Here is a 24523-nt window from a genome sequence, read left to right on the forward strand (position 1 = left end):
GACGGTGGAGGAGGAGGATGCTGTCCTCACCCCCTTCCATAGACAGGTCCAGGCACTGACAGAACAGCTCTTCCATAGATAAAGACATAAGGAGATCACATTGAGGACAGGAGGGACAGAGCATGGGTAGGGAGCCAGACTCCCAGCAGAGCAAGCCACAAGCAGGAGGGATATAATAGGCACAGAGGTCCTCCCTGAAGAGTGAGGTGATCACTCCCCACATCTGGCACCCCTGGGTCTGAGGGCCCACACTGGGAAGATGAGCCCCCATAACATGTGGCTATGAAAATCAGTGGACACTCGGCAACACCTGGGACCCCAGGACACCTGGAGGACTATAGGAATTTGAGACTGCTCTTAAAAGGCCGGCATGCTATGTACCTCAGCCCAAGACCCAGCACAGAGGCAGCAGTTTGAAGAGCACCTAGGTTATATATGAAGATTTACTAACTAATTTTAGGGCATGTGCCAGAGGGGCAGGGATCTGCAGAAACTTTCTTTGGGAACAGAAGTGTTTTGGGGCACCATTTTTCATGCCCTCCTTCAGCCTAGCTAGCCAGACACTTGCGGGAGCTCGTTCTCTCCACCTACCTTGCTAGCACCACTCACCCCACCTGGTTTTCACCTGTAGAGCTGCCCCATCCAACCCTTCTGCCCTAGCAGGCACTCCGCCAAGGCAGATCTCACCCTGCCACACCTGGCAGGCAGCCTCAGTTCAGACTAGGGTCCCCCACAAAGCGACCACTGCCACACCACACCTGGTGAAAAGCAGTGCCCCCCAGCAAAGCAGCTCCTGCCCCAAGAAAGGGAAAAGCCAGCCCCACCCACCAGCACTGTGCCAGAAGCTGTGGCTGGGCCCCTGAGCCAGCTGCACTGGGAGCTAATCACACCCACCAGCACGCCCACAGAAGCTACCACTGACCTCTCAGCCAGCCACACTGGGAGCCAGTCCTGCCCAGCAGTGTGTCCTCAGTAATTGCAACCAGTCATTGCAGACAGCTGGGCTGAGGGCCAGCCGTGCCCACCAGTGTGCTTGCAGCAGCTGCAGCCTCCCACACCAGGGGCCAGCCTCACCCATCAGTACACCCACAGCAGTTGTGACCTAGCCACAGCAGAAGGGTGCTCACAACCAACTCAGAGGACATCCCAGAAGTGCCTGGCTCTGCTAACCCGGGAAATTGCACTACTGGGCACAACAGGATGCCTTCAATGCAAGGCCACTGCTTTCACGACCAAGAGACTTTGGCTGACCTACGTAATACATAGAAACAAACACAGAGAGTCAAACAAAATGAGAAAACAGAGGGATATGTTTAAAAAAAAAAGGCAAGGGGCGCCTGGGTGGCGCAGTCGGTTAAGCGTCCGACTTCAGCCAGGTCACGATCTCGCGGTCCGTGAGTTCGAGCCCCGCGTCGGGCTCTGGGCTGATGGCTCAGAGCCTGGAGCCTGTTTCCGATTCTGTGTCTCCCTCTCTCTCTGCCCCTCCCCCGTTCATGCTCTGTCTCTCTCTGTCCCAAAAATAAATAAAACGTTGAAAAAAAAATTAAAAAATAAATAAATAAATAAAAATTTAAAAAAAGGCAAAACATCAGAAAAAGAACTACATGAAACAGAGATAAGTAACTTACTTGATAAAAAGTTCAAAGTAATAGTCGTAAAGATGGTCACCAAACTTGAGAGCTGAGTTGATGAACTCAGTGAGAACTTCAACAAAGGCATATTTTTTTCATAGTTATTTATTTTGCAAGAGAGAGCACAGGCTGGGGAGGAGCAAAGAGAGAAAGAGAGAGAGAATCCCAAGTAGGCTCCACACTATCAAATTGGAGCCAGACGCAGGGCTCGAACTCAAGAACCATTGAGATCATGACCCAAGCCAAAATTAAGAGTCAATGGCTTAACCGACTAAGCCACCCAGGTGCCTCAGGCATAGAAAGTATTTTTCAAGGGGTGCCTGGGTGGCTCAGTCAGTTAAGCTTCCAACTTCGGCTCAGGTCATGATCTCATGGTTCGTAAGTTTGAGCCCCATGTCAGGCTCTGTTCTGACAACTCAGAGCCTGGAGCCTGCTTCAGATTCTGTGTCTCCCTCTCTCTCTCTACCCCTGCCCCACTCACACTCTGTCTGTCTCTCTCAAAAATAAATAAACATTAAAAAAATTTATATTAATATATTTTTTAAAAGGAACCATCAAGAGGCACCTGGGTAGCTCAGTCAGTTAAGTGTCTAACTTTGGCTCACGTCATGATCTAGAGATTTGTGGGCTCAAACCCCACATCGTGCTCTGCACTGACAGCATGAAGCTTGCTTGGGATTCTCCCTCTCTCTCTGCGCCTCCCCTGCTTGCATTCTCTCTGTCTCAAAATAAATACATAAAAACTTAAAAAAAAGAACCATCAAAGCTAAAGAACACAATAACTGAGATGAAAAATACACTAGAGGGAATCAATAGCAGATTAGAGGATGCAGAAGAATGGACTGTTGATGTGGAAAGTAACCAAGCTGAAAAGCAAAAATAATAAAGAATTTTTAAAAATAAGGATAGGTTAAGGAACCTCTGGGACAACACCAGGCATATGAACACCCACATTATAAGGGGTCCCAGAAGGAAAGGGTGGATACAGAAAACTTATTCAAAGAAATATTAGCTGAAGACTTTCTCTTTTTTTTTTAATGTTCATTTATTTTTGAGAGGGAGGGAGAGCATAAGTGGGGGAGGGACAGAGAGAGAGAGGGGTGGGGGGTGGGGGAGAGAGAGAATCCAAAGCAGGCTCCAGGATCTGAGCTGTCAGCGCAGAACCCAACACAGGACTCAAACCCACCAACTGTGAGATCATGACCTGAGCCAAAGTGAGATGCTTAACTAGTTGAGCCACTCAGGCACCCCTGAAGACTTTCTTAACTTGGGAAAGGAAACAGACATCCAGGTCCAGAATACAGAGAGCCCCAAACAAGCTGAAGCCATAGAGGTCCATGATAAGACACATAATAATTAAGATGTCAAAGATTAAAGTTAAAGAGAGAATTTTTAAAACAGCAAAAGCAAATAGTTATGTACAAGGGAAACCCCTAAGGCCATGAGCAGATTTTTCAACAGAACCTTTGCAGGCCGAAGGGAGTGGCATGACATATTCAAAGAACTGAAACGAAAAAAAACAAAAACAAAAAAACCTACAACCAAGAATACTCTATCTGGCAAAATTATTCAGACTTGGAGGAGATATGAAAAGTTTCCCAAACAAACAAAAGTTAAAAGAGTTTATCACCACTATACTGGCCTTATAAGAAATATTAAAGGGATTTTTTTTTAAGCAGGAAAAAAAAGGCCAGAATTAGAAGAAAACACGAAAGGAAAAAGAATTCACTAGTAAAAGCAAGCATATAGTAAAAGTAGTAGATCGATCTCTTATAATGCTAGTATGAAGGTCAAAAGACAGAGTAATAAAATCAATTATATCTCCAAAGATTAGTTAAGAGATACACAGAATAGAAAGATGTATAAAATGTGACATCATGTATATCAAATGTGGAGTGGAGGGGAAACATGTAGTGCTTCTAGAATGTGTTCTAAGTTACTGTCAATGTAGACTATTATATACATAGGATATTATATAGGAACTTCATGGTAATCACAAACCAAAAACTCGTAGCTGTTACACAAAAAATAGAGAAAAGAGTCCAAGCATAATATTAAGGAAAGTCATCAATTCACAAGGGAAGAAAGCAAGAGAAAAAGAAAGGAAAAGAGAAAAATTACAAAAAGAGCCAGAAGACAGTTACAAAATGGCAGTAAATACATACATATCAGCAATTAGCTTAAATATAAATGGACTAAATGTTCCGATCAAAAGATATAGGGTGACTGAATGGATAAAAAATGAGATCTATCTATATGCTCACTTTAGAGCTCACTTTAGAGACTCACTTTAGACCTAAAGATACATACAATTACATCCAGACAGAAAATCAACAAAGAAACAGTGGCTTTGAACAACACATTAGATCACATGTACTTAGTGAATACGTACAGAACATTCCATCCAAAAATAGCAGGATACACGTTCTTTTTAAATGCACATGGAATATTCTTCAGGATTGATCACATGTTAGGCCACAAAACAGTCTCAATAAATTTGAAAAGATTGAAATCGGGGCACCTGGGTGGCTCAGTCAGTTGAGCGTCTGACTTTTTATTTCAGCTCAGGTCATGATCCCAGAGTTGTGGGATCCAGTCCTGCATTGAGCTCCGCGCTGAGTGTGGAGCCTTCTTGGGATTCTCTCTCGCTCCCCCTCTGCCCCTCTTCCCCACTCTCTCTCTCAAATAAAAAAAAATTAAATTAAAATTAAAGAAAATAAAATTTTTACAGCTCAATAGTATGAAAACAACCCCGTTTTTAAAATGGACAAGAGATCTTAGCAAAACACTTCCCTACAGAAGATACACAGCTGGCTAATAATATTAGCGCATGAGAGGATGCCTAATATCAGGGAAATATAAATTAGACTCCCATGCTCCTACTTGAATGGCCAAACTGTAAAAGATTGACCATTTTAAGTGCTAGTGAGGATGTGGAGGACCTGGAGCTCTCATTTACTGCTGGGGGAATGTTCAGTGGTACTTTTAGAAAAGTAAGCATACAGCCACACAGGCACTCCAGCCTTGGGTATCTACCCAAGAGAAAGGAAAGCACGTGTCCTTACTCAGACTTGTACACAGATGTTCATAGCAGCTTTATTTATTTGTATGTTTGTTTTTGTGAGAGAGAGAACACAAGTGGTGGAGGGGCAGAGAGAGAGGATCCCAAGCAGGCTCCATGCCCAGCTTGGAGCCTAACTTGGGGTTCAATCTCACAAACCATGAGATCATGACCTGAGCTGTAATCAAGAGTTGGCTGCTTAACCGACTGAGCCACCCAGGCGCCCCCATAGCAGCATTAGTTATAAGAGCCAATAAATAACTATACGATTCCACTTACATACAGTGCTGGAAAGATGTATTTACCTGAGGTTAGAGGTAGGGCAGGAAAAGGAGAAGAATCAGCAGAGACACTAGGGAACTTTTGGGGGTGACGGAGATGTTCACCATCTAGAATCTGGCCATGGTTTCATAGGTGTGTGCAAACTGTGCACTTGAAATACATGCATTTTGGCATATGTTATATATACCTCAGGAAAGCTGTGCAAACAAATCAGTCGTTCAGAAGAGGAAATGTAAGCATGGCTTCGCTCTGAATAGCAGAAATGGTCTAATAGTGTAAATGCTGAATTTTTTATCAAAATCTCATTATATTAGGGAATGGAAAGTAGAGGTAGATGTGGTAGAGAGGAGGAGAGCGTGGAAATCCTCATCCTCCATAGTGGAGACTCAGCAGTTAAAGTCTAACACTAAACAAAAAAAATAAGGAAGGACAAGCTCAGGCATATTGTTTAGAGACATGGAGGTAAACACCACAAGAATCTGGTTAAAGTGGCTGTCTCTGAGAGAGAGGCACCAGAGATTACTGGTCTCAATAACACATGTGGAATTTGCTGTCTAAGCCATGTGAAGGCATAACTCTAATATAAATAAAAACTTTTTAGTGCTTTATCAGAGCCTCAAAGCCACAACCTCCAGTTTATACAGCTGTAGAAGGAGCTGGTGTGTGTGTGTGTGTGTGTGTGTGTGTGTGTGCGCGCGCGCACGCGCACACACACACACACACACACACAGAACGCACACACACACACACATACCAGGCTCCTCCCTGAACAGGTATTCAGGTGGAAGGTACAGAAGGAGGCCTCTACAGATTGCAAGGCCCTGGGTAGAAACCTTCATATTTGCAAGGCACCAGGCAGCTTTTGCTTTCAAAAGCTCCAAGGGTTAATCTCATAGGGACCCGAACATTGGGATTTACATGTTTCTAATGTGCTCAAACTAAGGGATATCCAAATCCTTTCCATTTCTCTCATGGTAAGATCCCCAAATGGAGATTCTTTAGAAAATATGATGCTTTGAAGGTAATGTGTCTTCTTTCCTCAGAGCTACATGGGAAATGGAGGCCTGATGACCTATTAAGTCTGTGTTTCCTGTTCCTTTTCCAGGTGGTCACTTCTTTCATCGAAACTCCTTGTCTCCTCGGAGTCTGGTGTATGAAAGTGAATTCTCCACAATCGAACCCTCTTTGGACATGTATGATGAGAACAAAACCTGATTTTTCTAAATGGGCTCTGGGGGGTCACCTCTTTTGTGATTTGATTTATGATCACCTTTCTTATTTTGTATTCTTCTGTCAGCGTCCATTGTGGAAGAATGGCAGGGCTTTCCAAGCACAGATTGGGGCTCAGGTTAAACTGCAAGGTTCCCCCAAGGTGAGGCTTTGAGGACAGTGTTATTGTCCAGGTGACCTTGGAGCACTGAAAACCTGTCCAAAGCTGGGCCAGGAACATGGGTCCCAACAAACCTGGCTGTTCCCGGAGAAGAGCAGGGGCCCAGGGGTCAATGTTGCATTGCAAACATGTCTCTGAGTAATTACATGCATATTCTGTGTCAGGGTGATGTTGGGGTTTTTAAAATACCTTTTGTGCTCCCCACTTACAGTGCGTACTTAAGCTTGCAGGTGACACTCCTCACTGACGTGGGGCACAAGTTGCTGCTACGTGGCCCACTCTCTATCTTCCTGTCTCTTCTCCTACTTTCTGTTGAGGAGCCTCTTGCCAAAGGTTCCTGAGAGAAAGGCTTGCCTTTCGTCCCTCCTCTGAGACTACCACCCAGCACACCACGGTGGGGCTGCCGGCTGTGCAGGGCGGGCAGTCTTGCTCGTTGCCGTTTCCAGCCCCCCTCCTAGAGCATGACACAGGGGGCCGAGTGCTTTTGTGACCACTGAAGCCCTGAAGGCCCTGACCCCGAGGCCTGTGGACTTGTCTGCTTGGCATCTGCTGAGGTGTGAGGAGAGGTGGGCCCCACGAGGACAGCCTGGCAGTCTTCTCTGGGTGACCTTGGAGTGATGGCCAATGGGTGTCAAGCCCAGAACAACTCTGAGTGTTTTCTTGAGATCAGACCACCTCCTTGCTGTTAGATACCAGATGAGCACCCCTCTTCAGTCTTACCAGTCTGACCCAGTTGCCTCCTACCAGCCTTGGCATGAAGAAGGCACAGGGGCTTACAGAAAAAGACACGGTGGCCAGCATGGCGGACATCAGGGACACACGTGCTCGCCCCACACGCCTGGGGATGACATCGAGTTAACGTCACAAGAAACATGTACGTGAAGAGTAATCCCAGCACAGAACCACAACAAGCAAATCTGTAAAACAAATTGACGCCTCCTTTTTGCTCAAGGACACACTGCAGATCAGCCTGTTTCTCCTATCAGTAGGAGCCATACAGAGATGTAAATGTGTTCAGGTCCTAGATCCTTCTTATGAGAATGGAAACTTCAGCCTCCATATGCTTACATCTGGCAGCAAACCACTCAGACCTGTGACCTGCCCCCCACCCTGTGATTTTTATTAACTCTGTAAAACAGAAATTCAAGGTGGACACTTGCCGTTTTTCCCTGTGCAGCTGGCTTCTCCCCTTTAAGTGTCTATTCTCATCACATGTTGCTAGGATGCCTCAAAACACAGTTGCGCCCCCGAGCAAAACCCCTCAGAGAACCAGGGTGGTGATAGCCATTGGGAACGTCACCTCCCAGTGACCAGTGGCGTTATGTCCATAATCATTTGAGGCTAGAACAGTGCAGGATTTTTAAGGTCTTAGCAGCTTTTTCTTTTTACCTTTAACCAAGGGCTTCTATTTGGTTCTTTTTTTTTTTTTCCTTTTTATTGTCTTTGTAGTACAAAAAAATTTTTGATAAACAGTTTCAAGAAAGCACTGTTCAGAAAGGTTTGCCCCACTGGCTCTGTGGTGAGGGAATGAGTCTCAAGGAGATTAGAACTCAGTGTTCCAGACACACCCAAGTTTGTGTTTGCTTTGGCTCATCCAACAGGGAAGATGGCTCAATTCTGACCGTGTTGTCTGTACCATGACCTTGTTTTCCTGCACCAGAACTGAGATCCCAGCAGGGCACTCTCTTCTGATTTGTATGGTCTCACAAAAGCGTAGGCATTAAATTTTACTCAAGACATTCCTTTACTGAAAAGGAATGAAGTGACCTGAGAAAAAATTAAAAACTCAGACCCCTAAATATCTACGTATTAAAACATATTTGAATTTCTGGTAAATCTAGGACACGCCTTCACTGTCAAATAACCAAGGAGGCATTTCTTACAGGGGAATTCACTCAGAATAGTGCTCTGGGTCCCAGCTTGACACCTTTTCCCTAAAAATTGAGGCCACTTTTCTGCTCGGCTACAGAACGTCCTGCCTTTGTCAGGAGAGACAGTAACTCCGGGAATAGCAATATTTGTCCCAAATAACAGCCTCTTTGCTGGCAGCGGTGCTGGAGACTTCTCTGTGGAGCCACTCCAGGGACCCCAGAGAGTGGGGTAGGGGTCTGGGTGAGACATCCTTCTCAGCACCCCTACCTCTGAGAAGTTTGAGGTTTAGAAGCAGTTTATTGGCCATACAGGCCTGGTTGGGGTTATGGAGAGACCAGACCCTCTTCCCTAGCATATGAGGATCTCAGTTGTTCCAGGTCTTACAGCCACAGTGGTTATTAGCCAGGAAGTGTAGATAGCTTCTGAACGTTTTTTTTGTGGGGCAGGGAGGGTTACTATTTGAAGAACAGAAGGGACAGAGGAACAAGTCGCTTACACCGCAAACCCTCTGTCCCTCCTGCGGACTGCTCTGAGCTCCGCCTGGCTCCCACCTCTTCCTCCCAGCATGGCCTCCACCCCGTCCCCAGGCCGTGCCCGGTGCAGACCTCTCAGCATGCACCACAGGATACTTGTGGAGTGGGGTCTGGGGTAGCCATAACCATCACCTGATCAGCCAGGAATTGGGTCGTTACAGTTAAAATGCAAACACTTAGGATTTGGTTGTGTTTCACTTCTGGAGTGAGCAACTGCCCATAGCCCTCTTTTGCTGATCCGTCAGGGAGAGGGAAGAGGCCACTGGCCAGGAAACAACAGAAGGGCCAGGCATGGCATCACCCAGTGGTGGGTGGGTAGTGTGTCTGTCCAGGGCTCCCGGCCTCTGCCCCCTCAGGGGAAGACCAGCTCTACTCCTGGGTGGTTAAAGACACCTCACCAAGTCTGGTGAGGCCGGCTTTTGAAGGAAGGCTCCATTCCCCAGCCCCTCCTCAGGCCTGACTCAGAGGAACTGCCAAGGGGCGCGCTTCCCTGAACACCCGTTTGGACTGTACTGCCAGCTGCCCTGCTGCACCCAGCAGCCCAGCTTCCAAAACACGCAGTTGCTAAGGGTTTAAACAAAATAAGATTACTGAATTTGACTGACCTGAAATTTCCTATGGGCTTTGTAAACTCTTCTCGTATTCTTATTACCCCTCACACCCCATTCTTTCCATGATCTCCCGTTAAATGAAACTGGTTCCCAAAATGCTGTCTCCCCATTAACCTTTATCACTTAGGCTGTGGTTCTGCTATAGGCAAACAAGGAGGTGGTGTTAATGTCAGGTCGCCCTGACAAGCGGTTGCTGTTCCTAAATGTCATGGAACAAAAACACTGGTTTCCAGGAAGTAGAATTTATAAGGAAAAGAGTAGGATTACGAGGCTAATTTCCTCAACAGACCTTTATTCAGTTCTCAATATTTGCTACACTCAGAGTTGAGGGGGCTCCAGGGATCATGAAGACTTAGGCTGTTCTAGAACACTGGCCAACTGTGCTGTGAGGTGAAATACGATGACGGTGAGTCATGGAGAGGGGGGTTTCCCCGGGGTGCAGAAGGAGGGGCACCAGGCAGCCATGAGAAGGCAGGATGGGAATGCACACTGCCCCGCCCCATGAAGACGAGGGATGAGGAGCAGGAGACTGGCAAGGCATGGGTCTCACTCCCGGGGCTGTGTGGAGGGCCCACATCTCTGGGAAAGAGCGAGAGTGGGGAGGGTATGGACCAGAGAGGCACTGCAATGCCCAGGTGCTGAGGCCTGCCCCAGGGCCGAAGGCTTCACTGTTAGGCCCGAGCCCGGGGTCCCACCAGCCTGAAGAGGAAGTCCAGGTGACCAGTCTCGGTGACCCGATAGGTGTTGGTGGGACCCAGGGAGAGCCCCTGTGGGGACACTTTCCACCTCCCTCTAGTGGGAGGCCTGGAGGTGTAGCTCTGGATCTCAGGCAGCCTGAGGTAAGGAAAGGGCGGTTAGAATTCCTGGGAAGCTGTGTTTGAAAGGAATAGGTCACCTAGACCTACCAAAGTAGCCCCCATGTAATCCCTGCCCCTCAGATGACCCAAACCTTCTCCCTCCTCTCCCCTTCTCCTTCTTTCTCCCCCTCCCTCCCTCCCTACATCCCCCCTACACATACACACAGGTGTGTACACAAGACACACACACTCACACACATATACACTCACAACAGTTAGACTCCCCAGAGAGGCTGTCCAGCCAGGCCTGGCGTTCCCTTCATTCAGATGATGGTGGGAGCCAGAGTGGGGCTGAAATTGCCCAGTGACATGAGAGCCAAGCTTGGGAAAAAGCCCTGGGGACACCAACATTTAAGGGATGAGCAGAAGGAGCAGGTGTCGGCAACCAATTTAGTTTAAACCACTGGGTGGGACTTCCCTCTTCAAGAAAGGAGGTGATGGCTTGGGGGCGGAGGAGTTGCCCCTCACTCACTCCCAGAAACAGAGTTTGGACTGATTGACCTGAGCACTACTCCCAACACCCGAGGAAAGGATCATTATCACAGGGCAACTGTTAGGACACCCACAACTTGAAAGAAGTGTCTTCCCTGCTAAGGGCACTTGTCACAAGGGAGGTGCGTCTGCTTGTGCCTTGTGGCCTCGTTGGTAAATCATTCCAAAACCTAGTGGGAAAAGGAGAAAATGAGCGCATATGTTCACATGACATCCATGGATGTTTTGCAAGACTGGGAAACTTACACATTTTAAGTCTCGTAACATCAGAGGAAATCCAGAAAGAAGGATACAGAGGTAAGGTGCCTGTGTTGGCTGCATGGAACTGTGCTTTGCCTACCATCCTGTGAAACAGTAGCAAGAGCCAAGTGTGGCAGAAGGGCGAAAGGTCTCCCCTCCCTTCCATGTCCCACTCTGAGACGGAGACCCTAACTAGCTGGCGTCTTCCCCGCCCCCTCTCTAGGGCTCCACCGGGGTGCTGGTGGAGTCAGGAAGGTTGCCTTCTTAGGCGTATCCTGAAAGATCCCCACTGACTGAGCCTTGACAAGGAGGGCCCAGTTGGCACCCTAGTAGGCAGGGGGTGATATCAGTCCCCTGTGATCTCAAGAGCTGCATCCCACCAGCCAGCCTCCAGTGACTGTGGAGGGGAAGGGGTGCTGGCAGCCTCAGCTACTTAGAAGGACGACATGTCTGCACCCAAGACTTGGCTCTCACTGTCTCATGGTCTAACAAGGCCCCATGGGGGCCCCCAGCCCACAACCTAGGACTTACCTGGGATTTGCCCTCTGGCAGTTCACTCTAGCTCAAGCCTTTTTTTTTTTTTTTCTTTCTGTTTTCTTCACTCTGACTTGGGGGAGAAGGAAGATACTTTGTGACAAAAAAAAAAAAAAAAAAAAAAAAAAAAATTTCAAAATTTTGAATTTCATGCAAACTTGAGTATTAAACTTTCAGAAGGATTCAGTGCTGCTGGAATCCCTCAGACCTTCTTCCTGGGCTTTCCTAGTTCCTCCCATTGAATCTTCTACATGCATATACCACAAAAGACCAAGGTTCTAGGTGGCACCAACCGGCCTGGCATCCTGAAAGGAAAGAGTTTCTCTGAAACGGCAGGCCCAAGGAGCGTTGCCAGGGGCCCAGAGACAGCTGCCAGAGCCCCGGTGCTCAAGCCAAGGGTGGTGTTGAGAATCAGCGGAAGCGCCTTTATAAACCACACACATTCTCCTTTGGTGGAAAAGCCAAGAGCTGGAGGAAGTCATTGGCACCCTTTTCTTTGCCGCAGTGGATCTTGAATCTCCTGGGACACAACCTTGAGGATCCCCGGCCCAGTCGAATGCTGGCCTGAAACAGCTCATTTCCCACCAGTCCACTGTCATCCGCTTGGGTGGGCACATGTGTAGGGAAGACGCATGTTGGTTGGTCATCTGGCAACCCTGGCTGGCCTTCATCAGCTCCTTACCCCCTCCACAATCACCCTCTCTCCAGCTCTCTTTAGGACTCTCAGCAACTGTCAGAAGCCCCAGATGATCGTTCTGAGCTATATTTTTACAAATTTAACCCAGCACAAAGTGGATCCTAATTTGTTTTCAGAATTACCCTTCATCCACAATTAAGTCCAAGTGTATTTACACTGTGTGATATTAAAGGACTATTCTAGTGACTGGTAGGTACTGAGCTGAGATGGCTATAAAGACAAAAGGTGGGGTGGGGGGTAAGTAGACTCTAATATCCAGGCCATTTCTTTCCCTTCACTCAAGTAAGCTGTTGCTAAGCAGGTTACCTGCCTGCTGACTGTATGCTGTGTGGACAAAGTCAACTAGCTGTGGCTAGTGTCTGCGTCCCCAGCACCTTTACTGGGTACCCAGCCTGAAATGACACATGCCTTCCTAGAGAGAGCACTGTGTCCTACATCCCCCTGGCTTGCTGAGCCAACTGGAGTAGGGGCGCCCTTGGCTGGTGCTTGGGGCCAGAATCTAAAGCCAAGTCTAAAGCTGAGAATGAGAAGCAGGGTCCACTCCCAAGTGGCTGTGGCTCTGCCTAAGGAAACCTGACTGGTGTGATCACAGAAACAAAAGACTCCAAGCTATGAAATGCTATTTGGGGTATGGGGAACAGCGTCACCTACTAGAATAGTCTTCTTCCTGTACAAGAGAAGGAGTTGGTCCAAACTGAAGGCTACATATGTCACAATTGTTTTTGACCCTCAGTAGCTTTTGTACTCATATAAAATATTAAAGTTACCCCTTTCATATTTGGGTCATTCACAGAGCTCTCTTATTCTGGGTTCCTGCTAACTATGCACAACATCTCAGAGGATGGCATACAAAACTATTTTTCTAACTGTAGCACAGGTAATTTGGGGTGGGGGAGGCTTGGGATATACCTAAATGTGGCAAATGACTTATCTTCCACCTTGAGGGATGAAAGGGAAACTATGCACTTGAATTTTAACTCACCAATGGATAGCTTGTGCTAGAAAAAACATACATCAAATAGCCCAAAAGCAAAATTGATCATTTGCTTCATTTGGGGGCTCACTGTAGGGGGAGTTACTTTGTCTAGAACACAGATTACCTGTGAGTAAAATGTGAGCTGATTATTGGCAATCAGATCTTATAAGCCCTTTGAAATGTCCTGGGCAGCACAATGGCCTAGGTCCATATGGTTAATGTAAGTATAATTAAGTAGTGAAATGGTATGGTATATACCTATATGCTGATAGTGTATACCTGTATGTGTGGGATTTGCTAATATAACCATTTCAATAAAACCTACTGAAAAAGCTGCTTTGTCCACATTGAGTGCTGTTGGTGGTAACCTGCATCAGTGAGGGACTCTTGGCTGAAGTGGCAGAAACCCCAGACAAAACTGGCTTAAGCAAAAGGGGAATTTAGCAGAGCTAACGTATCAGGGGGAACCTTGTGCATGGTCTGACCCTCATACATGGACACCAGTTCTCATTTGCTAGCCTGCTTCCTGCAGGGAGACTCCAGGCTCAGGCTCAGGGTGGTGGTAGCCCCATCAGGACCAGAGCTGGCCCACTTCCCCAGGAGGTAATCCAGAGAAAAATGGGACCTCTTTGAGGCTGACTGGCTTGGTTGGAGGCCCATGGCCATCACTGAACCAGGTGGTGTGTTACAGATAGTATGTGCCAACAGCCGAGGCCATCATGGGCTCCACTTCTGCAGCCCCGGAGTGCACGTGGCCTCACCTGAAAGGCAGGAGCTGAGAGTTCTAAGGTGTGGTTTCCTCAGCAAAATCACAATGCACGGGAAGAAGTGGATGTTGGGGCAGAAGCCTGGGTGCCTGGGCAGCTCAGGCGGTTAAACATCTGACTCTTGATTTCGGCTCAGGTCATGAGCTCACAGCTGGTGAGACGGAGCCCCACATCAGGCTCCAGGCCAACAGCACAGAGCCTGCTAGGGATTCTCTCTCTCCATCTCTCTCTGCCCCTCCCCTGTGCTCTCTCTCTCTCTCTCTCTCTGTCTAGAATAAGTGGATAAGCTTTAAAAAAAATTAATTAGGAGCGCCTGGGTGGCGCAGTCGGTTAAGCGTCCGACTTCAGCCAGGTCACGATCTCGCGGTCCGTGAGTTCGAGCCCCGCGTCGGGCTCTGGACTGATGGCTCAGAGCCTGGAGCCTGTTTCCGATTCTGTGTCTCCCTCTCTCTCTGCCCCTCCCCCGTTCATGCTCTGCCTCTCTCTGTCTCAAAAATAAATAAACGTTAAAAAAATTAATTAAAATGGGCAAAGGATATAAATAGACATTTCTCCAACAAAGATGCTCAAATGACCATCAAGCACATGAAAAGATGCCCAACATTGTAAGTCGTTGGGGAAACACCGATCCAAACCACATGATATACTACTTCATACCCACTAGGGTGGCTGTCATAAACAAGACAGACAGTAACGGGTGCCTGGGTGGCTCAGTCGGCTAAGCATCCAATTTCGGCTTAGGTCATGATCTCACACTCTGTGAGTTCGAGCCCTGCATTAGGCTCTGTGCTGGCAGCTCAGAGCCTGGAGCCTGCTTCGGATTCTGAGTCTCCCTCTCTCTCTGCCCCTCACCTGCTCACACTCTGTCTCTCTCCCAGAAATAAACATTAAAAAAATTTGTTTAATAAAAAAAAAAAAAAAGACAATAACAAATGTTGACCAGATATGGAGAAATTGCAACCTCCACACATCACTGGTGGGAATGTGAGGTGGTGCGGCTGTTTTGGAGAACAGTGTGGTGGTTCCTCAAAAGGTTCAACATAGGTTTACCATAGGACCCAACAATTCCACTTCTAGAAACATGTCCAAGAGAACTGAAAACATGCTCACCCAAAAGCTCGTACACAGATGTTCACAGCAGCATTATTCATAACAGCCTAAAAGGGGAAACAACCCAAATATCCAACTGAGGAGTGGATAAGGAAAATGGGGCATATTAAAACAATGGGATATTACCCATAAAAAGGAATGAAGTACTGATACATGCTACAACATGAACCTTGAACACATGACAGTAAGTGAAAGAAGCAAGACACAAAGGCCACATAGTGTATGAGTTCATTTATATGAAATATCCACAATGGGAAAACCCAGAGGGACAGAAATAGATTAGTGGTCGCCAGGGGTGGAGGGGGTTGGGGAATGGGGAGTGATACGTAAGAAGTTTCTAATACGTAAGAAGTTTCTTTCTGGAGTGATGGAGTTAGTGGTAATGATTGCACAACTTTGTGAATGTACTAACACCAAACTGTGCACTTTAAAAGGGTGACTTTTGGGGCGCCTGGGTGGCTCAATTAAGGGTCGGACTTCGGCTCAGGTCATGATCTTACGGTTCATGAGACCCTGCATCGGGATCTGTGCTGACAGCTCAGAGCCTGGAGCCTGCTTCAGATTCTTTGTCTCCCTCTCTCTCTGCTCCTCCCCTGCTCATACTCTGTCTCTGTCTCTGTCTCTCTCTCTCTCTCTCTCTCTCTCTCTCTCAAAAATAAACATTTTTTTAAAAACAGAAAGCAATGCAAGCACTCTGAGGTGGGGCCCACCAATCTGTGTTTTAACAAGCCTTGCAGGTGATTCTGATGTATGCTCAAGCTTGAGAACCACTGGCATGAAGGAACAAAATAACCCTTTACCTCCTCCTAAGGTGTTAACAAGTACTCCAAATTCCTGAGGGTAGATTACTCCCCAGAGAGCACATTATCAGTTCAAGCTTACAAGGTCTTAAAGAAAAACGGCCTCTGCACCTTGATAAGGTCTCAAGCAATACTTCAGAAGACTTTTGATCACTCTGGCTGTCAACCATAAAACTGCCTATTTTACTTCCTTCTATCATATTAGATTTCTGAATGCTGGTGACAGAAACCCAATTGGCAACCAGCTAAAGCCTCCCGAGATGATCCCAAAGTGCCCCGATGGGTTTGCCTGCCTGCCGGTTCCTGGGTGGGCTCAGGCCAGCAGCATGATCCTGCAACCGAACTGGACCTGGACCTTCTGGATTGCCCCAGACATAATTAACAGCTCCCTCTTTCACTCAAAAGGGTCGGTGTTTGTGAGGGGGTGGACCCTTACAGGCCAGCACTGGGAAAGCAGGGGGTCCACATCCTCTACCCATGCTTATGCAGAAACCTCTAATGTCCCAGGGCCAGCCCCGTCCTGACCCTTGGACCACCAAGCCCCAGGGTCCCTCTCTCTCATGTGTGGGGACTGCACGTATTTCTATGTACCCTGCCAGCTTCGAGGCTCCCTGACAACCCGTCCTCAGCTCCTGGAGGTTTTCCTAGTCTTAGGTACCAGCGTCCGGATTCTGAAAATGGTGGCAATCGTCTAACCCCTTCCAGAAGCCCTTTGCAAAGTTAATATGCCTTGGGGTGCACAGCACAATTAGCCGGACGTGTATTTGCAAATGCTATTTCTTTACATTTCCCCCACAAACCCTGGACAGGTTTTCACAGAACGCCAGGGCCCCGGCTCTCTGCGCGACCAGCGACCAGTTCCTTTGGCCTGTGCACTCGGCCATTCTGGCCAGAAGCCCATGGCCCCGGGGCTGGGCCGTCGCTCCTTAGATGAGACTACAGTGCGGGGACTTGGGCAAGAGGGAGGCGGACCCGGCCGGGTCAGGCCGGCCTGCGGCGGGAGGCCGGGGGCAGTGGGGCGGGGCGGGGCCCGGGGAGACGCGCGCGCCCCGCGGGCCCCGAGCCGGCGTTTGCTGGTCCGCGCGCCCGCCAGGGGGCGCCACCCGGTCAGCCCGCCCGCCCCGCCCCGCCCCGCCCGCTCGGCTCCGGCGCGGCGGCGACGGCGGCGGCCCTTCCGCCTGGCCGGCCTCGGCCCGGTGCGAGCGGTCCCACGATGTGGTTGGGCCCGGAGGAGGTGCTGGTGGCCAACGCGCTTTGGGTGACGGAGCGGGCCAACCCCTTCTTCGTGCTGCAGCGGCGCCGCGGCCACGGCAAGGGCGGCGGCCTCACGGGTGAGAGGCGCGCGGCGGCCGGGCCTATGGACGCGGCCGCGGGCCGGGCGGGGAGGGCGCGCCGGCGGCGGGGGCCAGGCCGGGGCGGGGGCGCGAGGGGAGGGCGGGGGGTCGGGGAGGCGAAGAGGGTGTCCGGGGCGGGAGGTGGGGACGGGGCCCGGGGGCGGGGGGCGCGCGGTGAGGACGGGCCTAGGACGGGGGAAAGGCAAAGGGGCTGGCGTTGGGAGGCTGGTCGGCGACTTCAGCCAACCCCGGGAGGTCAGGCGAAGGCTGGCAGCGGCCTCTGGCCGATCGCGGTGCCCGTGAGCTTCCCGGGGCTTAGCCCAGGCGTGTGCAGCCTCCTGGAGTGAGATTTCACAGCTGAAAGTCAGCGACATCTCCTGGTCCTCTGCGTCTGCCTCAGTTTCCCCCAGGACGTCAGAGGCGCCAAGTGACACAAGCACACGTTTTCTTTTGCGTCTTTCCTTCCGCCCAGATTTGCCCTTTTAGCGAGATCAGAGGCCCCCTGAGCTGCTGCTGGCCTCAGCCCCCATCCCTCCAGCTTTTTGTCCACCTTTCTTGCTTGGTGGTGCCCTGGAGCCACAGACGGAGGCTTTGCCTAATTACCAGTGTAGGCTGTTCTGGCGAGCCAACCAAGGTGCCCCTTTGTCCATCTGGGCAGCACCGCTAATGGTGGGCAGGCACCTCCAGGAGTTGTGTGGCACGTGGGATCCAGAGAAAGTGCCCTGGGCCTTCCCTCTCTCTGCAGGTTGTCCGAGGTCCCTCATGCTCCAAGCCTGTGTGGGCACTACCAGTGCAGAGCTGGGGCAGGCTCAGTGTCTATGCTTCCAGGTGGCCCTTTGTTGCCATACCAGACTGCAGGCCCACTGTTGCCAGATCTTACGGTTATCAACAGAAATTTCTGTGAAACATTGTGATTTTAAACATTAGCAGCGAATAGTCGTGCGAGATGCAGCTAGGAGTTTCCCACAGACCTTCTCTGCCACTTTTCCTGGCCATACCTCCTAATGTGGAAGAGACTGTACCGTTCTTTTTTTTTTTTTTTTCTTAATGTTTACTTATTTTGAGAGAGAGAGAGTGCGCACACACATGCTCGAGCATGGAAAGGGCAGAGAGAGAGGTAAACAGAGGATTGGAAGTAGGCTCCATTATGACAGAGCCTGATGCGGGGCTCAAACTCACGAACTGTGACATCATGACCTGAGCCGAAGTCAGACCCTTAACTAACTGAGCCACCCCAGGCTCCCCGGACTGTGCCTTCCTAAGAAAACTGTGTTCCCTTCAGTGCCTAAGCTGCCTCCCAGCAGCCTCAAGAATCACAGGAGCCAGTGCTGGACCTGTGTCCTAGACTAGGATGTTCAGTGGATGTTAGACAGCAGCTCCTCTGGAGAGTCTGAACAGTGGTCAACCTCAAAAGCCCATTTAGGAAAGCCAGACATGGTGCTCAGTACCTTGTGTAGCACCAGTGTGCTTCCAGCACTCGTTCTGTGCTCTGTGCATCTAAAGATCATCTCAGAGGGTGGGTGGGACCCTCTGTGCTCCGCCTTCCTGGGCACAGAAGGTGCTTTCACTTCACTCCTGTCTCTGTGCCCCCCCCACCCAGAGTGTGTCCACCCCCCAACCAGGAAACACTCCTTCAGCTCCCTGTTCAGCTAGGTGTGATGAGTCCTGCCGTGGCCTCTGCCATGGCCTTCCTTGTGCCATCATAGACATCCTAGCTTCCTGAACCCTGTATCTCCAAGGGAGGAACAGTTAGCGATGTGGTTTTGTTCAGGCTGGCCTTTAAAAACAGATGCCAGCCCTGGGGCGCCTGGGTGGCTCAGTCAGTTAAGCATCCGACTTCAGCTCAGGTCATGATCTCATGGTTTGTGGGTTCAAGCCCCATGTCTGGCTCTCTGCTGTCAGTGCAGAGCCCACTTCAGATCCTCTGTCCCTCTCTCTCTCTGCCCCTCCCCTGCTCACTCTCTCCCTCTCAAAAATAAATAAACATTAAAAAAAAAAAAAAAAAAAAAAAAACATGCTAGCCTGGATTCCTCATTGAAGAGTCTGAGTGTGACGAGATGTTCTGCCCATGAAAAAGCTTTCAGGTCTTGAAACAAGGATAGGCCAACAGTATAAGGATTAAAATAAAATCTCTAAGACCCAAAGAGAAACCCCAGCTGAAACCATGGAAAAAAAAAAGTTTATTCCAAATCCTGATGAAGTTTTAATATGCCAATTTAACTGCAATTTAGAGAGATGGTTTAGAACATTTCAATAAAACAAGCGAGAGATTCCAGACTCCTAAATTGGATGTGGGTGATGAGTATCTTCTTTTGTAATCAGTAATTTTATTTGTTAAGATTTAGGAGGAAAAAAAATAGTTAAAAATGGAATATGACCCAAAAGTGTTAAAGTCGAGTTAATAAAATCATTCTGACATCAACAGGAAAATGGTAACAGAATATTTCCAGATCATACCAAAAACAGCACTTCATGAAAAGGAAAAAATAAATTCCAAATAGGAACAGTGAACAGATTTTCAGATAGCTTAATAATTCAATTTAACAAAGAGAAGTGAATCAAACACGGGTCAAAGGCATTTCTTCTAATTTGTCAGGGAAACAGCAACATTGATAAAGGATATATGTGATGAAAAGGGAAATTTGAAATGTCCTAAAATGCTTCAGTTCAGAGATGGAAACAACTAGATCAGTGTTTTCCCAAATTGGACAGTTCTAAAAATTGCCATGTCTTCTTCAGTCATGACTTCTGAAGCCACAAGGAACCTCCTTAAACTTTCCAGAATAAAAATGTGTGATTACTTGGCGGAGGAAAGACTACATTATCTTCCTGTTGTTGATAATGGAAAGTGATATTACAAAGTCATTGTCTTATATTTGAAAAAGCCATCAGAGTACATGGCCAAAAATGTCAGGGCAAAAACCAAAATGTATCTTAAGAGATGTGTCTGGCAGTTAATAAAACACATTGTACTTTTTGTCTGGAGTTTGTGATATCCATGGTATTGTTTTTGTTTTTAATTTGAGACTTGTCCTTTCTCGTTCTAAAGAAATGCTTGTTTTCAAACCTAATTTTGTATTTTTCCTAAAGAGGGCCCCCCAGAATTGTTTAAGCTCATAAAAAGGGCCCCTTAAATCCTGAGTCTGCCCCTGCCTGCAAGCATTTGTGAGTCAGGAGAATAAGCAGAAGCTTCCAGGAAGAAGTGGGAGGGGAGTTTTTGATAGGGATCAGATACAGCTGAAGGCCTTTGAGGAAAAAGAAGTTATTTGGTGGACAAGGGTGATGCCAGACCTGTCATCGCCTCATGGCATTGAGGGCAGTGCTACTGTTCTGGCTGCCTCCAGGCTTGGCTGCCGGTGTGGCTCTCCCTCACCGTCACTCTCTGCCCTGCTCCCAGGTCTTCTTGTGGGCACCCTGGACGTGGTGTTGGACTCCAGTGCCCGCGTGGCCCCTTATCGAATCCTGCACCAGACCCAGGACTCCCAGGTCTACTGGACAGTGGCATGTGGTAGGTGCCTTGAATCACAAGGGATGCTGGACAGGGCCTGCCCTAGATGAGCAAGGTGGGCCCCCCAGCAGGGAGGGGACCCAGCCTGCATTCCTGGACTGGATATTGCCTCCAGAGAACCTGGTGCTACCCTTCGTTCAGACCACACAGCCCAGGCCTGCGTCCAGCTTAGGAAGGCAGCTCAGAGGTTCACAGGTGCCCTGTAGTGCTTTGAGATTGTGGACATTGGTGGGAACGTGCATGTGCGGAGCAGTGAAAAATTGGAGTTACCCAACACACAGGTTGCCTGCTGAGGGGGAACAAGAACAAGCCATCTTTCTTTTTTTTTAATTTTTTTTAACGTGTATTCATTTTTGAGAGAGAAAGAGCATGAGTGGGGAAGGGGCAGAGAGAGGGAGACACAGAATCTGAAGCAGGCTCCAGGCTCTGAGCTGTCAGCACAGAGCCCGACTCGGGGCTCAAACTCATCAACTGTGAGATCATGACCTGAGCTGAAGTCGGACACCCAACCGACTGAGTCACCCGGATACCCCCATCTTTCTATCTTCTTGTGTCAGCTGTCAAACTGTAAACGAGTATCCTTTCTGTAGTCTAAGCACCATACTTTGGGCTTTTTTGTGTTGTTTGTTGGTGACTTTGTTTCAAATGGCCCCCTGGGACACCTGGGTGGCTCCTTGGTTGAGTATCAACTCTTGCTTTCTGCTCCGATCATGATCTCACAGTTCCTGGGATCAAGCCCTGCTTGGGATTCTCTCTTTCTCCCTCTCTCACTGCCCCTCCCCTGCATGGGTGTGCTCTCTCGCTCAAAATAAATAAACTTTAAAAGTAAATAAATTGGGGTGCCTGGGTGGCTCAGTCAGTGAAGTGTCCAACATCAGCTCAAGTAATGATCTCAGTTTGTGGGTTCAAGCCCCGCATTGGGCTCTGTGCTGACAGCTCGGAGCCTGGAGCCTGCTTCAGAGTTTGTGTCTCCTTTTCTCTCCCTGCTTGTGCTCTGTCCCTCTCTCTCTGTCTCTCTCTCTCAAAAATTAATAAACATAAAAAATTGTTTGAATAAATAAAATACAAATAAATAAAGTGGACCCAAATGTAATGCCATGGTGCTGGCTGGGTTCCTAAGCACAAAAAGTGTGATGTGCCTCATAGAGAAAGTAGGTGTGTTAGAGAAGCTTCATTCAGGCATGTGTTACAGACAGAGCTGCTAGCCATGAGTTCCACGTTAGGGAATTAATATATATTAAATAGGGTGCTCTCTGGGTGGCCAGAGAGCCACATAAAACAAAGTCATGTATTGATCGGTTGATGAAAATGTTGTGACCACAGGTTTACAGGAGCTTAGCCTTCCCTGTAGCTCCCCTGGGGCCAGTATTGTTCATGAGACTTTACAGAAGTAGCTGCCGTGAATAATGGGACCGGCAGTAGTCATCCACCTGGGAGGAGACACGCTCAGCCCTCCCTAGAGTCTGGGAGGAGGTCCTCTTTCAGTGGGTACCAAACCAGCTGAGGTCACTGGGATACATTAACGGTCACAACCAGCACTCAGACAGCACATGCAGCAGGCCAGGCACTTATGTGAACCTCCCGAAAACTCGAGAAGGTGAAACTTTGTTTTTTGTGAGTTTTTTTTTCCTGTATTTTGAAGATGAGGAAACTGTGGCACAGCGAGGGTTAGGAGGCCTGAGAAAGGATAAGAGTGTTCACAGCTGAGACCCCTTCTTCCAAAGTCATCTTCCTCCCTGGCACCTGAACAGAGGTGCCCTTTCCCCTGTGTAGGAATCAACAAAGGCTTCAAAGTCTGGGATTGCCCAAGGCCAGGTGGGGGCGAATTGGGACCCCTGCTCTCCTGGTTCCAGAGTCTGCCTGAGAGAGGGGCTTCCTATGGGGTGGGACCCAGGGAGGTTGTCCTGTGCCTGAGCTGCAAGGAGACACGTTACTCTAAAATGGGCCTTTGTGGGGGCGCCTGGGTGGCGCAGTCGGTTAAGCGTCCGACTTCAGCCAGGTCACGATCTCGCGGTCCGTGAGTTCGAGCCCCGCGTCGGGCTCTGGACTGATGGCTCAGAGCCTGGAGCCTGTTTCCGATTCTGTGTCTCCCTCTCTCTCTGCCCCTCCCCCGTTCATGCTCTGTCTCTCTCTGTCCCAAAAATAAATTAACGTTGAAAAAAAAAATAAACAAAAATAAAAAATAAATAAATAAAATAAAATGGGCCTTTGTGGAGGCCTCTGGGTGGCTCAATTGGTTAAGCATCTGACTCTTGATTTCAGCTCAGGTCACGGTTGGTAGGTTTGAGCCCTGAATCGGGCTCTGTTTGAGGATACAGAGCCTGACTGGGATTCTCTCTCCCTCTGTCTGCCCCAGCCCCTCCCTCCCCCCCACCACACACACTCTCTCTCTCTCTCTCTCTCTCTCTCTCTCTCTCTCTCTCTCTCTTTCAAATAAATAAAACTTTAAATAAATAAAACTTTAAAATAAAGAAATGAAATGGGTCCTTTGGGCCCCTGGTTGGCCCAGTCAGTTAAGCGTCCAACTTCGGCTCAGGTCATGATCTCTCAGTTTATGAGTCGGAGCCCCACGTCAGTCTCTGTGCTGACAGCTCAGAGCCTGGAGCCTGCTTCTGATTCTGTATCTCCCTGTCTCTCTGCCCCTCTCCTGCTCATGCTCTCTCTCTCTCTTTCTCAAAAATAAATAAATACTTTAAAAGAATTTTTTAGGGGCACCTGGGTGGCTCAGTCATTTGAGCGTCCAACTTCTGCTCAGGTCATGATCTCACGGTCCATGAGTTCCAGCCCCGCGTTGGGCTCTGTGCTGACAGCTCAAAGCCTGAAGCCTGTTTCACATTCTGTCTCCCTCTCTCTCTCTGATCCTCCCCTGTTCATGCTCTGTCTCTCTCTGTCTCAAAAATAAATAAATGTTAAGAAAAAAAATTTTTTTTTATTTTTTTAATAAAATGGGCCCTTGAGATTTTCCCTTGTCTCAGCAATGTTCCTTCTCAGCAGATGAGGAAGAGACAATCCATGGCAGTGAGAGGAAGGCCATGCTTGTGGCAGTGTGGGAACTAGCAGGGCCTGGTGCTGGGGAGCCTTAGTCTTTAGCCTCAGGCCACACACTGACCTACTCCTTCTACCACACCCCCCAAGCCTGCCCTGACCTCTGCTGTGCCTCCCTCCTTCCTCTTCAGCTCTGCAAAACCAGACACGGTCATGCTGACACCTGCCCAGTGAATCCTGACTCCTTAGCTTTCCATTAAAGGACTTTTGGGGCCAGCCTGCCTCCATTTCTGTCCTTCCCTCATCTCACAACTGGCCTTCAGCCAGACCAGACACACCTGTCCTGGCCAATGTGTAGTGTCCCCCCCACATCCACCTAACCTTGCACTCTGTTGAGAACCCGCCCAGTGTCAGCTCCTATGGAAAACCAGATTCCCCAGACCCAGGTATCCACTTTTTCCTTCTTGCTACTCCAGACTCACCATGTTTGGGGTACTTTTACCAGCACTTTTACACTAAGGGCTCACTGGCTCTCACCCTAGACTGGCAGCTCCCTAAGGGCAAGGGTAGAGTCTGAGCAACCAGTCAGCCTGGGCTAGGACCATGGTTTGGTCACATCTCAGCTGTGTGACACTGGGCAACTCACTTAACCTCTCTGTGCCTCACCTCCATCCTATAAAACAAAAATAATTGGTACTGTCTCCAAGGTTCTCTAAGAAGAAAATAAGATATTCCATGAGAAGTTCTGAAAACAGAAGTAGCACTTAATAATGATTAGCTATCTTTTTTATTCTCTGAACCTAACATAAAGATGGCATAGTTTGTGTTTACTTAGTGCTAAGG

General features: G+C 48.7%; 2 protein-coding genes across 3 annotated transcripts in view; both read left to right on the plus strand.

Annotated features, from left to right (window-relative positions):
- RNF130 (ring finger protein 130) overlaps nucleotides 1-13510 on the plus strand; it is a 143340-nt gene extending 129830 nt beyond the window's left edge. Inside the window, exon 8 of the mRNA XM_045484606.1 lies at nucleotides 6080-13510. Coding sequence (XP_045340562.1) covers nucleotides 6080-6189 — 110 coding nt within the window. The 3' untranslated portion in view covers nucleotides 6190-13510. The remainder of the gene's footprint in view (nucleotides 1-6079) is intronic.
- Nucleotides 13511-16981: 3471 nt separating this feature from the next.
- TBC1D9B (TBC1 domain family member 9B) overlaps nucleotides 16982-24523 on the plus strand; it is a 47455-nt gene continuing 39913 nt past the window's right edge. The window contains exons 1-2 of one of the 2 annotated variants that reach the window (XM_045484629.1): nucleotides 16982-17184; nucleotides 20585-20695. In XM_045484629.1, the coding sequence (XP_045340585.1) occupies nucleotides 17067-17184; nucleotides 20585-20695 (229 nt within the window). In that variant the 5' untranslated portion in view covers nucleotides 16982-17066. The remainder of the gene's footprint in view (nucleotides 17185-20584; nucleotides 20696-24523) is intronic. The other variant, XM_045484618.1, reaches the window with a different exon arrangement.

Source organism: Leopardus geoffroyi, chromosome A1 (genome assembly GCF_018350155.1).
Source record: "Leopardus geoffroyi isolate Oge1 chromosome A1, O.geoffroyi_Oge1_pat1.0, whole genome shotgun sequence".
NCBI lineage: Eukaryota > Metazoa > Chordata > Mammalia > Carnivora > Felidae > Leopardus > Leopardus geoffroyi.